This window comes from Penicillium hordei, assembly GCF_028827395.1.
Source record: "Penicillium hordei strain IBT 12815 chromosome Unknown utg000003l_segment0_segment0, whole genome shotgun sequence".
NCBI lineage: Eukaryota > Fungi > Ascomycota > Eurotiomycetes > Eurotiales > Aspergillaceae > Penicillium > Penicillium hordei.
The window spans coordinates 855,762-871,111 of NW_026623144.1; the positions used below are offsets into that span (position 1 = coordinate 855,762).

The 15,350-nt window shown below is 49.0% G+C and overlaps 7 protein-coding genes across 7 annotated transcripts; 6 read left to right on the forward strand and 1 right to left on the reverse strand.

Moving 5' to 3' along the window:
- Positions 1-1,389: 1,389 nt before the first annotated feature.
- On the reverse strand, positions 1,390-2,452 carry N7537_005560 (uncharacterized protein; the record flags this gene model as incomplete). The annotated part of the gene is made up of 3 exons (XM_056896617.1): positions 1,390-2,049; positions 2,107-2,348; positions 2,401-2,452. 3 exons carry the CDS (start codon positions 2,450-2,452, stop codon positions 1,390-1,392), a joined length of 954 nt encoding a protein of 317 aa, XP_056752402.1.
- Positions 2,453-3,519: 1,067 nt separating this feature from the next.
- Positions 3,520-5,002, forward strand: N7537_005561 (DUF1479 domain-containing protein; the record flags this gene model as incomplete). The annotated part of the gene is made up of 2 exons (XM_056896618.1): positions 3,520-3,780; positions 3,836-5,002. The coding sequence occupies 2 exons, from the start codon at positions 3,520-3,522 to the stop codon at positions 5,000-5,002; spliced, it is 1,428 nt and encodes a 475-aa protein (XP_056752403.1).
- Positions 5,003-5,344: 342 nt separating this feature from the next.
- On the forward strand, positions 5,345-5,695 carry N7537_005562 (uncharacterized protein; the record flags this gene model as incomplete). Its single annotated transcript, XM_056896619.1, has 3 exons — positions 5,345-5,444; positions 5,504-5,603; positions 5,665-5,695. 3 exons carry the CDS (start codon positions 5,345-5,347, stop codon positions 5,693-5,695), a joined length of 231 nt encoding a protein of 76 aa, XP_056752404.1.
- Positions 5,696-6,897: 1,202 nt separating this feature from the next.
- Positions 6,898-7,943, forward strand: N7537_005563 (uncharacterized protein; the record flags this gene model as incomplete). The annotated part of the gene is made up of 2 exons (XM_056896620.1): positions 6,898-7,849; positions 7,915-7,943. The coding sequence occupies 2 exons, from the start codon at positions 6,898-6,900 to the stop codon at positions 7,941-7,943; spliced, it is 981 nt and encodes a 326-aa protein (XP_056752405.1).
- A 2,316-nt stretch (positions 7,944-10,259) lies between these two features.
- Positions 10,260-10,857, forward strand: N7537_005564 (uncharacterized protein; the record flags this gene model as incomplete). The annotated part of the gene is made up of 2 exons (XM_056896621.1): positions 10,260-10,451; positions 10,774-10,857. The coding sequence occupies 2 exons, from the start codon at positions 10,260-10,262 to the stop codon at positions 10,855-10,857; spliced, it is 276 nt and encodes a 91-aa protein (XP_056752406.1).
- Positions 10,858-11,390: 533 nt separating this feature from the next.
- N7537_005565 (uncharacterized protein) lies at positions 11,391-11,746 on the forward strand (the record flags this gene model as incomplete). Its single annotated transcript, XM_056896622.1, has 2 exons — positions 11,391-11,396; positions 11,447-11,746. 2 exons carry the CDS (start codon positions 11,391-11,393, stop codon positions 11,744-11,746), a joined length of 306 nt encoding a protein of 101 aa, XP_056752407.1.
- A 357-nt stretch (positions 11,747-12,103) lies between these two features.
- N7537_005566 (uncharacterized protein) lies at positions 12,104-15,072 on the forward strand (the record flags this gene model as incomplete). Its single annotated transcript, XM_056896623.1, has 3 exons — positions 12,104-12,651; positions 12,709-14,974; positions 15,034-15,072. 3 exons carry the CDS (start codon positions 12,104-12,106, stop codon positions 15,070-15,072), a joined length of 2,853 nt encoding a protein of 950 aa, XP_056752408.1.
- Between the last annotated feature and the right edge of the window lie 278 nt (positions 15,073-15,350).

A 15,350-nucleotide genomic window follows, 5' to 3' on the forward strand; every position in this document is an offset into this window, starting at 1 on the left:
GGCTCGTGAGGGATGGAGTGAGGAGTGTTCGCAGGCAATCAAGGCCTGCCGGAGAGCTTTTCGTCGGCAGAGAGACTCTATTAGGTCGTCCTAAAAAGAAGTCAGATTCATAAGTAATCATACGTACCAAAATTCTCCGTTTCATTCACATCAAGTAGTCTACGTTCCCATGGCACGTAACCATTTGTCTCACATTTTTCAACGTGAGTGACGGGTTGTCCTGGTATTCCAGAAGCGTCACCCCCAGGACCATTATCCGAGCGTTCTCTAGAGGGTTCTGTGGTCGGTTGCCAAAACGTTTGATGATTTAGTGTCACCATAATGACAAGAAATTTGAGAAATTTGTGGAGGGAGCTGTCGAGCCAGGGACGCGAGAATGACAATTTCCAAAGAAAGATATTATTCCAGCAATTCGTGAAGAGGGATAGCTCTGACTTCATAGCTTTCTGGGCCATTGTGCTTATCGAAGTTTCAACTCAAAGGAAGATATATAATCAAAAAACTGGCCTCTGCTCGAGTCGCAAATGGCTACAGCTGAGATCCCCGACTTTGCTCCACTGCAAGTTGGCGTAGCCAATTGATGGCCGCGCTTGCCTGCACCATGCCAGCAAAAGGAGACGCTCCTAGGAACTCACGTCTGAAGTGGGCGCGTGATCAGCGATATAGTAGTAAGTAGAATTTGATAGGCTATTGACGCATTTCCAGCTTCATCACATGTGTGGAGCACGGTCTTTCGGGTCGTGGAGCGCATGGCAGACTATGGTAATGGATGATAGCCCTGGGGCTGAAATAATCCAGAGCATAGAGCCAGAGATAGCAACCAAATTGCCTCCTCTGACCCTCCGTCAAGGAACGTAAACATCTCCATCATGAGAGAGGGAAAAAAAAGAGAGACCCCCGAGACCATGTTCGTGGGATCTAGCTTCTCCTACGGCAGAGCAGGTCATCCTCGTAAAGCGATAAAGTCGAGTAAGCAAGCGCTGGGCAACAGATACCCTGTACGATTAAGTCATAAATTTGCTAGGGCTCCGAAGAGCGACCGTAGGTAGCAAAGCGCTTATCACCGGAGGAAGTGAAACAAAGAAAGAGGCGTGTCGTGGGCTAGTCGGAGCATCAAAGTTGAGCGATCAGGGTGCTCGGGAAGCACTCCAGGAATACTCAGGGTTGCTTCGTGTTGCTCAGGGAGCAGCTCAGGGCGGCGAGGGGGCTAACTCATCTGGGCTCCGGAAGCCGATCGCTTCCCGAGGCGGCAGTGTTACCCGTCACCTTTATTACCTAAAACCGAAACCACTTTGCATTCCTACAGATTACTACTATTCAACGCGCCCCGAACTATTTGAAATCTTGTCTGGATTGTATATCCAATCATACAGATAAAGTAATAACTAATCATAGCTTCGACAATCCCCATCCTTTCTGCGACAGGAGTTGATAGCTCTCTTCCTCAACCACATGATGATCCGACGCCGTGGCTCCAGGCCGATTGCCAGGACCTGGATCATTGAACTGACCGACAGCTCGCACTGTCTTTGACACCTCCAGGATCGTACCTCCCTCCACCTTAAACTGCGGCCCACGACCCGACCGGTCCCCAATAGTCTCGCTCACCTGTTCCTGCTGCACAAGCGCCAACATCACCTCCGCCACTTCTTCGGGTGTTACCCACGCATCACTACTATCAACAACCATCTTCATCTTCTCCGGATGCTCAGTCCAGAGCGGGGTTTTGATAACACCCGGGGCCACGGCCGTGACTCGGATCCCAAGCTTCTCGTCGAGTTTGGCGAGCGACCGCACGAAGCCGCTAATGGCATGTTTCGTGGCGCAGTAAATCGGAGCTGCGAGGTTCGCATTCTGGCCTGCAATACTGGAGATATGGACGATATGCTTCGGGCGACCGCTGGTACGGATGTTCAGGAAATGAGCAATTGCCAGTTGTGTCGTGCGGATCGGGTGGGCGACGTTGATATCGATCAAAGCGTATCGGCCGCCAGAGGCCGGGTCCTTGCTTTCGGCTGAGTAAGGCGGGCGCCAGAAGTTGCTCCAATGCTGTATGCATTACAGTTATATAGACTTGTAGATTTGTTGTGGTTATTTTTGTCTTACCGGCTCGTAGACTCCCGCGCCCGGGCAAACAATATCAATCTCGCCGAACTCCTTCTCAGCAACCTCGAACATCCGCTCGAGCTGGACCCAGTCAATCACGTTAGTCTCTTGGAAGACCACCCGTGCGGCCCCGGTCTTGTGCTTATCGGCCAGCGCTTGCGCCTCGGGACGTAAGGCTAGGTCTGCGATTAGGACATTGCAGCCGTTTTCCACTAGCAATTTAGCGAAACTGAAGTTGATACCTGGCTACAATGTAAGCTGTCTGTCCGATAATGTAGTATACAGAAGACATACCGGAGCCAGCTCCAGTTATAATGGCAGATCTTCCTTTCACCGAGAGAGACATGTTTAAGTATTAACGATTAATGGGTTACGGCTTTTAGTAGGGGATTTTGCCCTCTTTTATGTAGGAAATGGACCCTGTGGAACTTGCTCGGGGTCTTTTGGAGCGCATTCCGTGACCACTTTCAAGCCTCGCGGGGTAAAATGCACTTAACCGTCGAGGTGACAGGAAAGTGGGCCGAGTCCGGCGTGATGGCCGATATTCCTGTACATCGTTGGCGCCCAATGGCAGTCTATTTCTCCGTTTTCCTTGGATATGAGGTCGTCTGACATCCGTTCCCCTCTTATTTGCATTATGTTGCTCTATTTATGGAAGTAATTATGTACCTTGTTCGATGTAAAACTAACTATGTGTATGCTACCTAGGTATATGTTGTAGTTCTGTATCAGCAAGTGGGACATTAAAGTAGGGCTCGGCACGCCTGCCTTTGGTTTATTAACTCGAAAACTGTGGAAACTAGATGGATTGCCCTCAAATAATTGCTTGGGGTAATGCTTGTCAAGCAAAGGAACGATCTACAAGATATCTAGACCTTCGGTAGACCTGCTCTGTCCAAGCAGTGAACAGCAGTGCGTGTGGGATTTGACTGATCATATGCTTCAAGTAATATCGTGCAGATTTACTACAAGGCTGTAGCTAGGGTTGTAGTATTGCAGGGAGTATTTCAATTCGTACATACATAGTTACCTCTACCGGTAGTACTTGGGCTTCGTCACAATGCAGATCTTCTATCCCGAGAGCATTCTCGACAAATGCCGGCTTGCCGTATTTCCGGATGATATTCTCGAACGGCTAAATTTTCGAGAAAACTTATCTCCACTATTGCCCTCTTTAGCCTCGTAAATGATTCTTTGCGGACCAGACTGATGTCATGGCGAGCCGTAACTGTCGGGTAGATCTCCCAATTTAGTAATTTATTGGCGCTTTTCTATTCCGACTGCGGCTCGACTACTGTTTATGGGAGAATTCCGCCTCAACTAAGGCATGCTGTGTTCCCCACGAAACACATATAAAGCACCGGTGAAGATCCCCGCAAATTTAGAATACACACCTGTGAATTCATTTCAGCCATGTCGATGTCAAAGTTTATTTCAAAATCCGCTGTCCGAGCAGCCTCTACCTCGGCCCAGACCACCAAGGCCGCTGGTGATATCTCATCAGTTTTCCCCAGTTTGAGGCCTGACTACAAGCCGGAACCTCTCCCCGCACGATTTCAGGAACTCAAGGCGAGAATATTTGAGAAGAACAAAGATGCAATCACAAAAAGTTGGGATCGATTGCTTCCTAGCTTGGATGAGGAAGTGCAAAAGATCAAGGCAACGGGCAGCGATGTATGTGCATATGTGACCAGAATTACCGAGCAAAAGACTGACTTGGAAATACTAGATCATCCCATCAATTGAATACTCTGATGTGATCTCTGGAAAGGTGTCCGAAGCAGCACTAAAAGAGATCCGCCATCGAGGTAGTGTGGTCGTCCGCAATGTGATCCCTCGGGACCAAGCCCTAGAGTATAAGCAACGGATCCGCGACTATGTGGCCGCCAACAAGGAGCGAGTCAAGGCCTTCCCGGTTGACTCCCCAGCCGTCTACGAGCTGTACTGGACCCCATCGCAGGCCGAAGCTCGCGGCCACGAACGCATGCTCAACACCCAGCGCTTCATGCAGCAGCTGTGGCATTCATCCGACCCTAACAGCAAGATCTCAACCACCCACCCGCTGACATATGGAGACCGTCTTCGTATCCGCGATCCAGGGGACTCAAAATTCACCCTCGGTCCGCACATTGACGGCGGTTCCCTCGAGCGCTGGGAAGACCCCGAATACTCTCGAGTCTACACCAAGATTTTAGAAGGGAACTGGGAGAAGTATGACGCGTGGGATGCGCGACACCGTCTAAATGCCAACATGGACTTATATAATGGTGCTGGTGCATGCTCAATGCTGCGGTTCTTCCAGGCTTGGCTATCTATGTCGGACACGAAGCCCGGCGAGGGCTCGCTGCATGTCTGCCCCATGATCAACCACAGCACAGCATACACCATTCTGCGTCCGTTCTTCGACATTGAAAGCTCAAAACCGGCCCTGGATGCTACATTCCCGGGCTCTGTACCTGGCGCTTGCCAGGAGTATAACCCGGTCACGCACCCACACCTCGACCTCCAGTCGACTATGGTTTCAGTACCGCAGGTTGCGCCTGGTGATTTCGTCGCATGGCACTGCGATTCTCTTCACTCTGTGGATAAGGAGCACCGTGGTACCCAGGATTCCAGTGTTATGTACATTCCAGCCACCCCGCTCTGTGATATGAATGTTGAATACCTTATCAAGCAGCGCCAAGCTGCGCAGAGCTATTCGCCTCCGTGGGATTTCCCCGGTGCTGGTGGACCCGGTGAGTCGGGATTCAAGGGTACTATGGATTGGTCCGCCCTGAGCCCAGAAGGTCAGCGTGCTATGGGTTTAGGCAACACTCCTTGGGAGATCACTGATGCCATGAGCGAGGGTGAGAAGGAAGCTGTCCGGTCTGCCAATAAGGCCTGTTTCGGTGTTTAAGATTTGTTTGGGTTGGATGGCATTTTTATGGAGTTTTTATTTGAAAAGTTCTTTCAAAGATGTATCATAATAACCTGTATTTGAAAGCAAATCTCGATTATTACTTTTAACATAACATTATTTGGAAATCACGGCATATTAGGGTTCTTTATCCTCGAATCTGGCCCAGCAAACGGCAATTCACTAGTGCTGCGGCGAGTCGCCACTCGAAAGGCAACCTTGGCAGAAGAGGGGCAGCTTTTGCCTCCTTGCACGGACTCTCCCGGCAGAACTCCTTCTTCTTCCCCCTCTCTACTTACGATATTTCTGTTAAATTCACAAATACCTTATACACCCATCATCATGGATTTCATCAAGAAGGCTGTTTCCAGCGCTGGCGGCAACAAGGAGGACAAGCCTGCCGAGAACAACACCCAGCAGAACGACGACTACGTTGACAAGGGTAAGTGACTTATTGTTCTTACGCAGCCTGAATTTTTGACTGACGAGCCTTTATTACAGCCTTCGCCGCCGGTGTCAAGAAGTCTGGCTACAACCTTGACCGCAGTGCGCAGGAGAAGATCACCGATGGTGCCCGCGAGGCCTACGAGAAGGTCACTGGGTAAGTGACACTCCAAATTCCTTAGGCTTGGATATCTGCTAATATTTGATTCTCAATACAGCAAGCAAGTCAGCGACAAGATCTCCAACTAGCCGAATCATTGGATGGGAGGGATAATAATACTTCGGGGGAATGAGTGCATGAATACCCAGACAGAATCTGCGCATATAGGATAGTCAAGTCATAGCCAAACTTGTCTACGCAATATACATCGATTGATGCGACTTCTGTGTACTTAGTAGTCAGTTCCATCACCGAGCCCATAAAATCATGGAATGGAGGATCATAGGAGATTCGCCACGGTCAATGCGCCCGAGGCTATCGAAGAAGGTGTTTACAAGAGGGGGTAGGCACCTTGGGAAGGTTTCTGACCACGCACACACTCCTTGACTAAGAAGGGATCGGCATTTGTACCATGGACTTGTCAACATCAACCAAAGCTACGGGCGGAGCTAGGAGATAAATGCATCACGTTACCATAGAAATCAATGGCGCAGATCTCGATAGATCTCGCCTAAGTGGGTCCAAAAGGCCAGATCCTCAATTATGATTGGTCCATCTCAGTAAATTAGCGTCTTCCCCCCCCCCCCCCCCCTTTTCCCAAAAAAAAGGAAAATAAGGGCCCCTTCACGGCTTAGATACCTAGGCACTTGCACGTGTCTTTACGGAAGATAAACTTCCTACCTTCTGTCAACTGTTCTCCTACTGAAAAGTCTAGACGTTGGCTGCATAAAAGTACACAAGTACAGAATGTTCTAACAAAATAATGAGGGGTAAAGAACCCTATCTTCTCCTAGGGCTCCGGCTAAGTCCGGCTCCGAAAAGGACTACATAATTCGACCGGCAAATCAGAGTCCTGCATGGCTTTCTCCATGGCGTGATCCCCTGTTCGTAGATTGGATGATATCACAACATCAGGGCCAAATATGGGTCGACTATGGGGTTGATTTGGCATTAGGCGACACAAGCTGAAAAGTGGCTCCCAAGGTTCGAGCAATCACTTGCAAACAAGCACGAAACTAGCGAGCTCGAGAGATGCTAGCTTCTCCGTGCCACGACCATTGGCCCCTGCTCGTCTCGATTGTCCACATGTTGTCATCGAGGGGATTATGGAGGGGAGAGGGGCGATTCTCTTCGATTCCATACGTTCCTGGTGGGAGATAAATAAAGCGCTCGCCTTTTGTTGGGGTAAACATCGTACCCCTATAAATCATTACTATACTTCTTGCTTCCGAGATCAATTCATCTTCTCAATCCATAAATAAACTAAATCCTCCTAAACAACCCCTCCAAAATGTCTTACCGCAACGAGTCCGACAGCTACGGCAGTGGCAACCAGAGCTCCAGCTACGGTGGCAACGACTCCTCTAGCTACGGCAACAACAATGATTCCTCCAGCTACGGCGGCAACAAGTCCAGCTCTGGTCGCAACCAGGACAGCTATGGCAGCAGCAACAATGACTCCTCCAGCTACGGCGGCAACAACGACTCTTCCAGCTATGGCAGCGGAAACAAGTCCAGCTCTGGTCGCGACCAGGACAGCTACGGCAGCAGCAACAATGACTCCTCCAGCTATGGTAGCGGAAACAAGTCTAGCTCTGGCCGCGACCAGGACAGCTATGGCAGCAGCAACTCCAGCTATGGATCCAAGAAGGACAGTTACGGTAGCAACAACGACTCTTCCAGCTACGGCAACAACTCTAGCTCTGGATCCAAGGACACCTACGGTAGCAACAACGACTCTTCCAGCTACGGCAACAACTCTAGCTCTGGATCCAAGAAGGACAGCTACGGTAGCAACAACGACTCTTCCAGCTATGGCAACAACTCTAGCTCTGGATCCAAGAAGGACAGCTACGGTAGCAACAACGACTCCTCCAGCTACGGCAACAACTCTAGCTCTGGATCCAAGGACAGCTACGGTAGCAACAACGACTCCTCCAGCTACGGTAACAACAACGACTCTTCCAGCTACGGCAGCGGAAACAAGTCCAGCTCTGGTCGCAACCAGGATAGCTACGGCAGCAGCAACAATGACTCCTCCAGCTATGGTAACAGCAACGACTCATCTAGCTACGGCAACAAGTCCAGCTCTGGTCGTAACCAGGATAGCTACGGCAGCAGCAACAATGACTCCTCTAGCTACGGCAACAAGTCCAGCTCCGGTCGTGACCAGGATAGCTACGGCGGTAACAACGACTCTTCCAGCGGCAGCATTGGTAGCAAGATCCTGGACAAGGCTCAAGGTTCGTGATTCTTATGTCTACTGGAAGGGTTTTGGAATTATATGCTAACCTAAGTATCACTTTAGATTACCTGAACAAGGACAGTGGTTACTAAACTCGTTCTTCGCTGTCAAATGAGGCAACTAGTGTAATGTGGATTTTGCTTTGATGTGTTACTCGGAAACTAGTACATACTGAGGCACAATATAGTTAACTACAAATTCTCCATTGCGTTATACGGATCAAGAATAATACCAGAATAGTCGGCTGGTTATGCGGCCTTGTCGTATCTTTTAATATGTTCTTAGATGTCCTTTTAGGTGTATAGGCGAGTCCAAAAATAAACGGGATAGATATAAATTGCATCAAAGATAAAAAAAGAAAAGAGATGCTTAAAGAGCGAGGGTGTCATAACGTATTGTGGCGTCTATAATATAGGGGCTAGTAAGAGAGGAGGGAGAGAGTTGATCGCTAATAAGATCGATCTACCCGTGAACTATCTACTTTGGCGAGGGCCTAAGGCCACCGCAACAACTTGTCCTGCGGAGCAGCCGCCAGAAGGTTTTGTATTTTTCTGAACAGCTACCTATGAAGCCCAATATAAGATTCAAGTCGTACAGGTAATAAGATATAGAAGACGGTCAAGACCTTGAGTTTTATACTTGTTTGGTTCGTAGACTCGATAAAATCAGTTCAGTCAGGTACTCCCTCTTCCGCTGTAATAAAATCTAATGAATTCATTTGATAAATCTGGTCTAGCACGATCTGCTACAGTATTATTCCCGAATAGAGCGCCGTATTCTACTACAAGGTCGAGGAGAAGGTGATTATATGCAAATTGTGGTTTGTTGCTTTCGCGGATACCTATTCCAAACCTGGAAGCATGTGAATATAGATTACATTATATACTCTAGATCCTGATTAGTGAGATAAATTTAAATAATTCTGCCGAATTTCATAGAGCTTTCCCCCTACCACTCGCTTGTAGTGCATGTAATAATCTCATCTTCACAAAAACCGTGGTACACGGATAAACGAAACCTTTAGCCCTTGCAATGCCTTGTATGGTGATGCAATAATGATAGCGACACTGAGCTAAGTGACAAACAACAAAAGTTCAATATTTCCCGCAATATCTGGAAAACAACATCAAGAACATCAAGAAGTCGGACCTCAGGACACCCAAGATGGCCTCAATCCTGGTTGACATCTTCCAACGCTCTTGTGTGTCATGCGGACTAGTGATCTCATCAACCCCTTGCTTTTTAAGTGCGCTTGTGAATCTGCTCTTCATTGGAAGTACTTGCTAATTAGTGCTAGTTCATTTGACTGCCTCTGGCGTTCAGCTGACTGACATCTCTGGGTGTACAAAGGGCCACGAATATGAAGGAAGATGGGACGAGGTTGCCAAATTACTTGGTAAATCGCCGCCAAATCCTCCAAACGGATTTTTGATTCATAGGCGTTGTTGGGTGCTTCTCTCGAAACAGTTCAAAAATGGCGAATTGAACCTGGAGAGGTTACTCGAAACCCTAAGAGAAAGCCCCTCGCAATGGCGTAACGATATCCGATCTAGCAACATGCGTGAGTCTATGTGATCGTTCCATTGTATTTCTATAGCAAAAAAGTAAATTTTTCTAACCGTTGGCCTATCGTAGGTTTTGCATCCAACCCACCGAAATTCCATCAATGCTTCCGGAACGCAGGGTTTCGCGCAGCTGCTCAGGCCATGCCAGTCATGGATGGATCATACGTTCTACGTGGAAATTCTGTGAATGCACACCACTTAGAATGGATTCCACTTGAAATAAGATTGGAAATTGCAACTTATCTATCAACAGTTGACTTCCTCAACCTACGACTCTGTTCAAGGGCAATGGCAGATATCTTCGAAGATCAAGCGTTCTGGAAAACAAGGTTTTTTATACGTGGTGATAGAGGTTACCTTGCCTTTCTTACCGAAGGTATTCAGCGTGAAAGAGACTGGCGACTGATTTACCGTTGTACTCACAACCTTTCTAAATTACACCCTGAGCTCCGCACTAGACAACAGCATTGGCGCCACAACATATGGCTGAAAGATGTCAGTATCATGACTAGGGAACAGAATCTTCGATTGCAGACTCAACTTGGCAACATAGAGTCTCTACAATGGCAAAAGGCTACTGGGGAAATAAGGTGCCACAGGGGAACTCGGGGCTTGCTAAATGCCGCTAATCATAAATTGTGTTCAACGTGTTTCACCAAGCATGAAACATTGACTCAATCAGTTCCCTTCTCTAGGGATGTTCTGGGACTCGCTATCTCTGTTCTTTCAGACCCACGCTCAGACTCAGACTCACCACTCACTTATGTCGCCGGCTTGGAGCTTATTTATCCTAGTGATATGCCAAACACTGTTCTTGGCTATCGCCTGCCGGGAAATCGAATAATGATTGATCTTCAAGCAAGGCCACTTAGGGGATTCGAGGTGATGATTGGAGAAGGAGGTGTTCGCGCAATACTCCCGCTTTTCGATACGATAAACAATTGGATTGGCAAGCCCGTTGATGGATTGTATCTCTACGGGTCCGTGCGGATTTCAACGGACAATGAGATACTAGGCCTTTCGGCTGATTTCGATGTAAGTCGTGCTAACCGCCAGCCTGTTCAGCTTTTTGTAAATGTCATTCTAATAGCCTACAGTATTGCAAAATCGTAGGACTAGGAATAGGAACCGACAAATCGCATTCCTAGCTGCCTTCGAATCCTACTAATTAAGGGCTCTCTCTCACTTTAATAAAAGTTGGCTTATGTAGTTGGAGAGCTGACCTTGTGAGGGATCTCAACTCTTATAGGTCACGATCTGGATGTTTTTTTTTCTTTTCGGTTACGTGCTTAGCTTGTATGGAATTTCAATATCTTCCTTTTCCATTGTTACGTTTATATTGTTTTGGCTTTACCAGGTGCTGCGCACCGGTGCTTTCCATGCCCGGGCTCTAAGCAAATCGCTGCTGCCCACACTCCAAGGCTATCATGGGCAGTGCTAACGATAGCCATCTTCGACCTACCTGGAGTAACTAGTCCTATGTACTTGCTACGTATATTTTAAGAGAGTTCTACGTGATGTATGGTGTAATGTGATATCATTGATTGGGTAGTTGAAGAAGCTAAGTTCTAGACTATGAATTTGTTAATTGATTAACTGATTGATTGATTGATTGAATGAATGAATGAATGAATGAATGAATTATTGATTGATTGATTGATGCCATTTACCTAGGTAGATATCCATTGTCTTATTCATGGAAAGAGGGCTCAATGAACATAGTAATGCCATGTCCACAAAATCGGATATCATAGTCCAAATTCCCAATATGATTCTTCGAACGCAGGTTGCTTGATACATAACATTCTCACGACAAGTTATACTCCAATTAAACGTACAACCCTCGTACATCGACCAGATAAACACGCATTGATTCAGTGAGTATCAAACCCTGGAAGATACTCGACCCTTATATGGTGACTTCGATGCTAACGTCAGATCAATAGCCTTGCGTGAGGTTGAGGACATCACACCATGGCAGTAAGTCTCTGAAGCGTTAAGCAGAATGTGCTTAAGACTAACCTGGCTAGTACGCAACAGACCCCGTGATTCGTTCCTATATGGACGATGTCACGCCTCAGTGCAAGGAAGACAAAGTTGATAACATGTGGCTGAATATTGCCCAATTCTACTTCCCTCTGCAGCACGAATTCGGGTGCGAGCGAGAAGCTGGAATAGGTCAGCGTTCGAGAATAAAATCAAACGTGACCGTTAGCTTGGTGCGCAATGATCAGAAAGCGAAAGTCCTGTTCATCGAAAACAAACGACCATCGAAAGCGAAGAACGGGCCACGACGGCCTACGTGGAACCATGCGGAATATCAGTTATAAAATTATATGCTGGAGGAGAGAAAGGTGCAGCCCATATTAACCCAAGGCCTATGGGGAATTATTTGCGTGGGGTACTTGACCAAGTTTTATGTGCTACGTCGTGACAGTCAAATGCTAGAGCCATATAATGATGATGATGATGATGAGGCGTTGAAATGCGATGAACACTGCCAGGAGATCGAAACCATTCTGTCAAATATCCGTCGTGATATTCGTGCTTCTCGCTAGTCATGGGGAATGAGGGACGGGCGTTATCCATAGCTATCACCGCCCGGACTCCGCGAAGTTTATTGACAACATCCATTCTACACCTCCCACCTCCCCTCTTCCATGCTTCAATAAGAGCCATTCGTCAAAATGCGGCTCCAGGCGGCGCTCTCTTTCTCCGCGTGCTTATCGACCGCGGTGGCCATCTACTCTGACGAGGTCAACCATATTGACTTCCACCACGCTCTCCTCGGCACCCCATCCCCCGACTCGACCTTCTTCCTCAAGCCGTCCACATCTTCAAATGCCTCCCTCCTTTACACCCTAACCGACAAACTCCTTGTGGGGGCCGTGAACCCCCGCGACGGCGCGCTGGTATGGCGCCAGAACATCTCGCGGTCGGCGGACTCTCCCGCACATGGGGTGGGTCTCTTGCGCGGATTAGATGGAAATGATGCCGTCGTAGCTACGGTGGGTAACTACATCGCATCTTGGAGTGCCCAAGATGGCAAAGTTGGATGGGAGAATCAGGTCTCACAGGGTGTGGTTGCCGATCTTGAGCTGTTGGAGCTTGTGGATGCTACCGCGACCTCCGGAGTGAGAGATGCCATTGCTGTGGTTGCTAACGAGGGCACCGGAATTGTGAGACGTCTGGATGGAAACACTGGAAAGTCAGTGTGGGAATTCAAGGATACAAGGTTGGTCTCGTCTTTGACCTTATTTTTGACAAGTCGCAAGCTAATGAGTTCTGCTAGTGGCGACCTTCCGTTCCAAGTGTCGTCTTCTTCCACCGAGGTGTTCTATATTTCACTCCAGTCGGCTATGCTGAAGGGCTTCAAGATCAAGGTCACTGTTTTGGACCCATTGACTGGACAGCAGATTCGTCAGCAGATTCTCAACTCCGAGGCTGATGTAGCTACCCCGGAGTCCGTCCTCCATGTGGGCGCCAATTCCGCGTCGCCTATCATCGTCTGGGCCGACAAATCGCAAAAGTCCCTGAAGGTCAATGTTATTGGTACCAAGGAGATCACCTCTATCGCCATTGACAATACACCTGGCTCCGACATTCGACAGATCACAGTCCACGCTCCCCACAAGCTTAACGCTCTGCCCCATTTCTTGGTCCACTTTGCAACCGAGGCCGGGGCCTGGGCCGAGGTTTACCATGTGGACTTGATGTCTGCTAAGGTCACCAAGGCTTACCGGCTGCCCTATCTGCCCGGGCAGTCGGCGGTCGCGGCCAGTGTCATTGACGCTAATGTCTATTTCACTCGAATCACGGACCAGGAAGCCACTGTTGTATCATCCACCTCTCATGGAATTCTGGGACGATGGGATCTGCAGAAGCCTTCTTCTAACATTGCCCTTCACTCGGCATCCGAGGTTGTTACTAAAGGAAAGTCGGTGGCTGTTAGGTCAGCGCTTTTCCGGGAGCACGGAGATTGGCAACTTATTCGAAATGGCCAGATCGAGTGGACTCGGCACGAGGGTCTTATTGATGCCGTCGCAGCTACCTGGGCGGAAACTGATACTCAAGAGGATCTAGCTCATGAGCTGGAGGTCGAGGGCCACGAGACCTTGTACGGCGCGTACCTACACCGGGTGAAGCGTCATGTCCGGGACTTGGAACATCTACCCGACTGGCTGAAAGATCTTCCTAAGCGCATTCTGAGCAGTATCTTGACTGACGAAGTGTCCAACCTGGACAGCTTTGGTGTTGCCAAATCAGTCATCGTCGCCACCAAGAACGGCCGTGTGTACGCCTTGGATACTGGAAACCACGGCGCCGTTTCATGGGGCATCCAGGCAGTTGAGACATCGCAGTGGGATGTGAAGGCTATTCTGGCTTCACCAGGAGTCGCAACCATCTACTCCGACGACGGAAGCTCTGTGACTGTGGATGTGTCGACCGGGGAGATTGTTTCACGCATCGAATCATCTAACAGCAAACTCCACTCGATTGCTGTATTCGGAGTGCAGGATGGAAGTTCGCTGGCCACCGTTGGTGTCCGTGAAGATGGTACTCCAACCACTGCATTTGCCAACGAAGATGGGTTCTTGGTAACCACCAGCGTTGATGGCCGAGTCCTCGGCTGGGTTGCAAAGGATAACAAGACTCCTGTGTGGGAGTTTGTTCCTCCCTCCGGACAGAAGGTCATCGAAGCGACCGCTCGCCCTGCCCACGACCCTGTTGCATCTATCGGCAGAGTCCTCGGAAACCGCTCGGTCCTTTACAAGTACCTCAACCCCAACCTTGCCCTGGTGACTGCAGTGAACGAGCAGACCCATACCGCCAGTTTCTACCTTCTGGACGGAGTATCAGGAAAGGTCCTCCACGCAGTTACCCAAGCGGGCGTGGATTCCAAGCAGCCCATCCCATCCGTGATGTCTGAGAACTGGTTCGCCTACTCATTCTGGGGTGACGTTGACGGCAGTGAGTCCTTCGCCAAGGGCTACCAACTAGTCATCTCGGAGCTCTACGAATCCCCCTTCCCCAACGACCGCGGTGTGCTTGACTCTGCCACCAACTATTCCAGCACCGCCACCCTCCCGTTGCCCCACGTCATCTCCCAGGCCTTCATGATCCCCGAATCCATCTCCCACATGGCCGTAACTCAAACGCGCCAGGGAATTACCACCCGCCAGCTTCTCTGCACTCTCCCCTCCTCCAACTCCATCGTTGGCATTCCTCGCCCCGTCCTTGACCCCCGCCGCCCTGTCGACCGTGACCCCACCACGGCTGAGACCGAAGAAGGCCTGTTCCGCTACGCGCCCTACCTTGACTTCGATGGCAAATGGTACCTCTCGCACACACGCGATGTCGCCGGCATCAAGGCCGTACTATCTCGCCCTACCCTGTTGGAAAGTACCAGTCTTATCTTCGCTTACGGAAGCGATATTTACGGTACCCGAGCCACGCCCAGCCAGGCATTTGATATCCTTGGCAAGAGCTTTTCCAAGCTGCAGCTCGTTCTCACTGTCGTGGCACTTGGAGCGGGTGTCACTGTTTTGGCTCCGATGGTAAGTTTTCTGTTTAATCCTTTTCTGCGGGTACATCTGCTAATTATCTTCTTATCTAGGCTCGGAGGAAGCAGGTTAATGCCCTGTGGAGGGCTTAGGCCTCCTAGGCTCATATACCAGATATTCTATTGTGCTTTAGACTGTAATACATACATACGTTGTTTGTCAAATTTTCCGCTTGTAGCAAACATCTTAAATCCTCCCATACCACTGCGAACATTGGTCGCCACCTTGTACTCCAAGCCAAGTTGATCTGATCAGAAGAAATTGCAGTCTAATATACAGAAAGTCATTGGTCATGGGAAACATTTCATTCATTCATAGACATGGTATCCAAAGGACTCAACGTCATATCAACAGTATAACAAAAGACAAG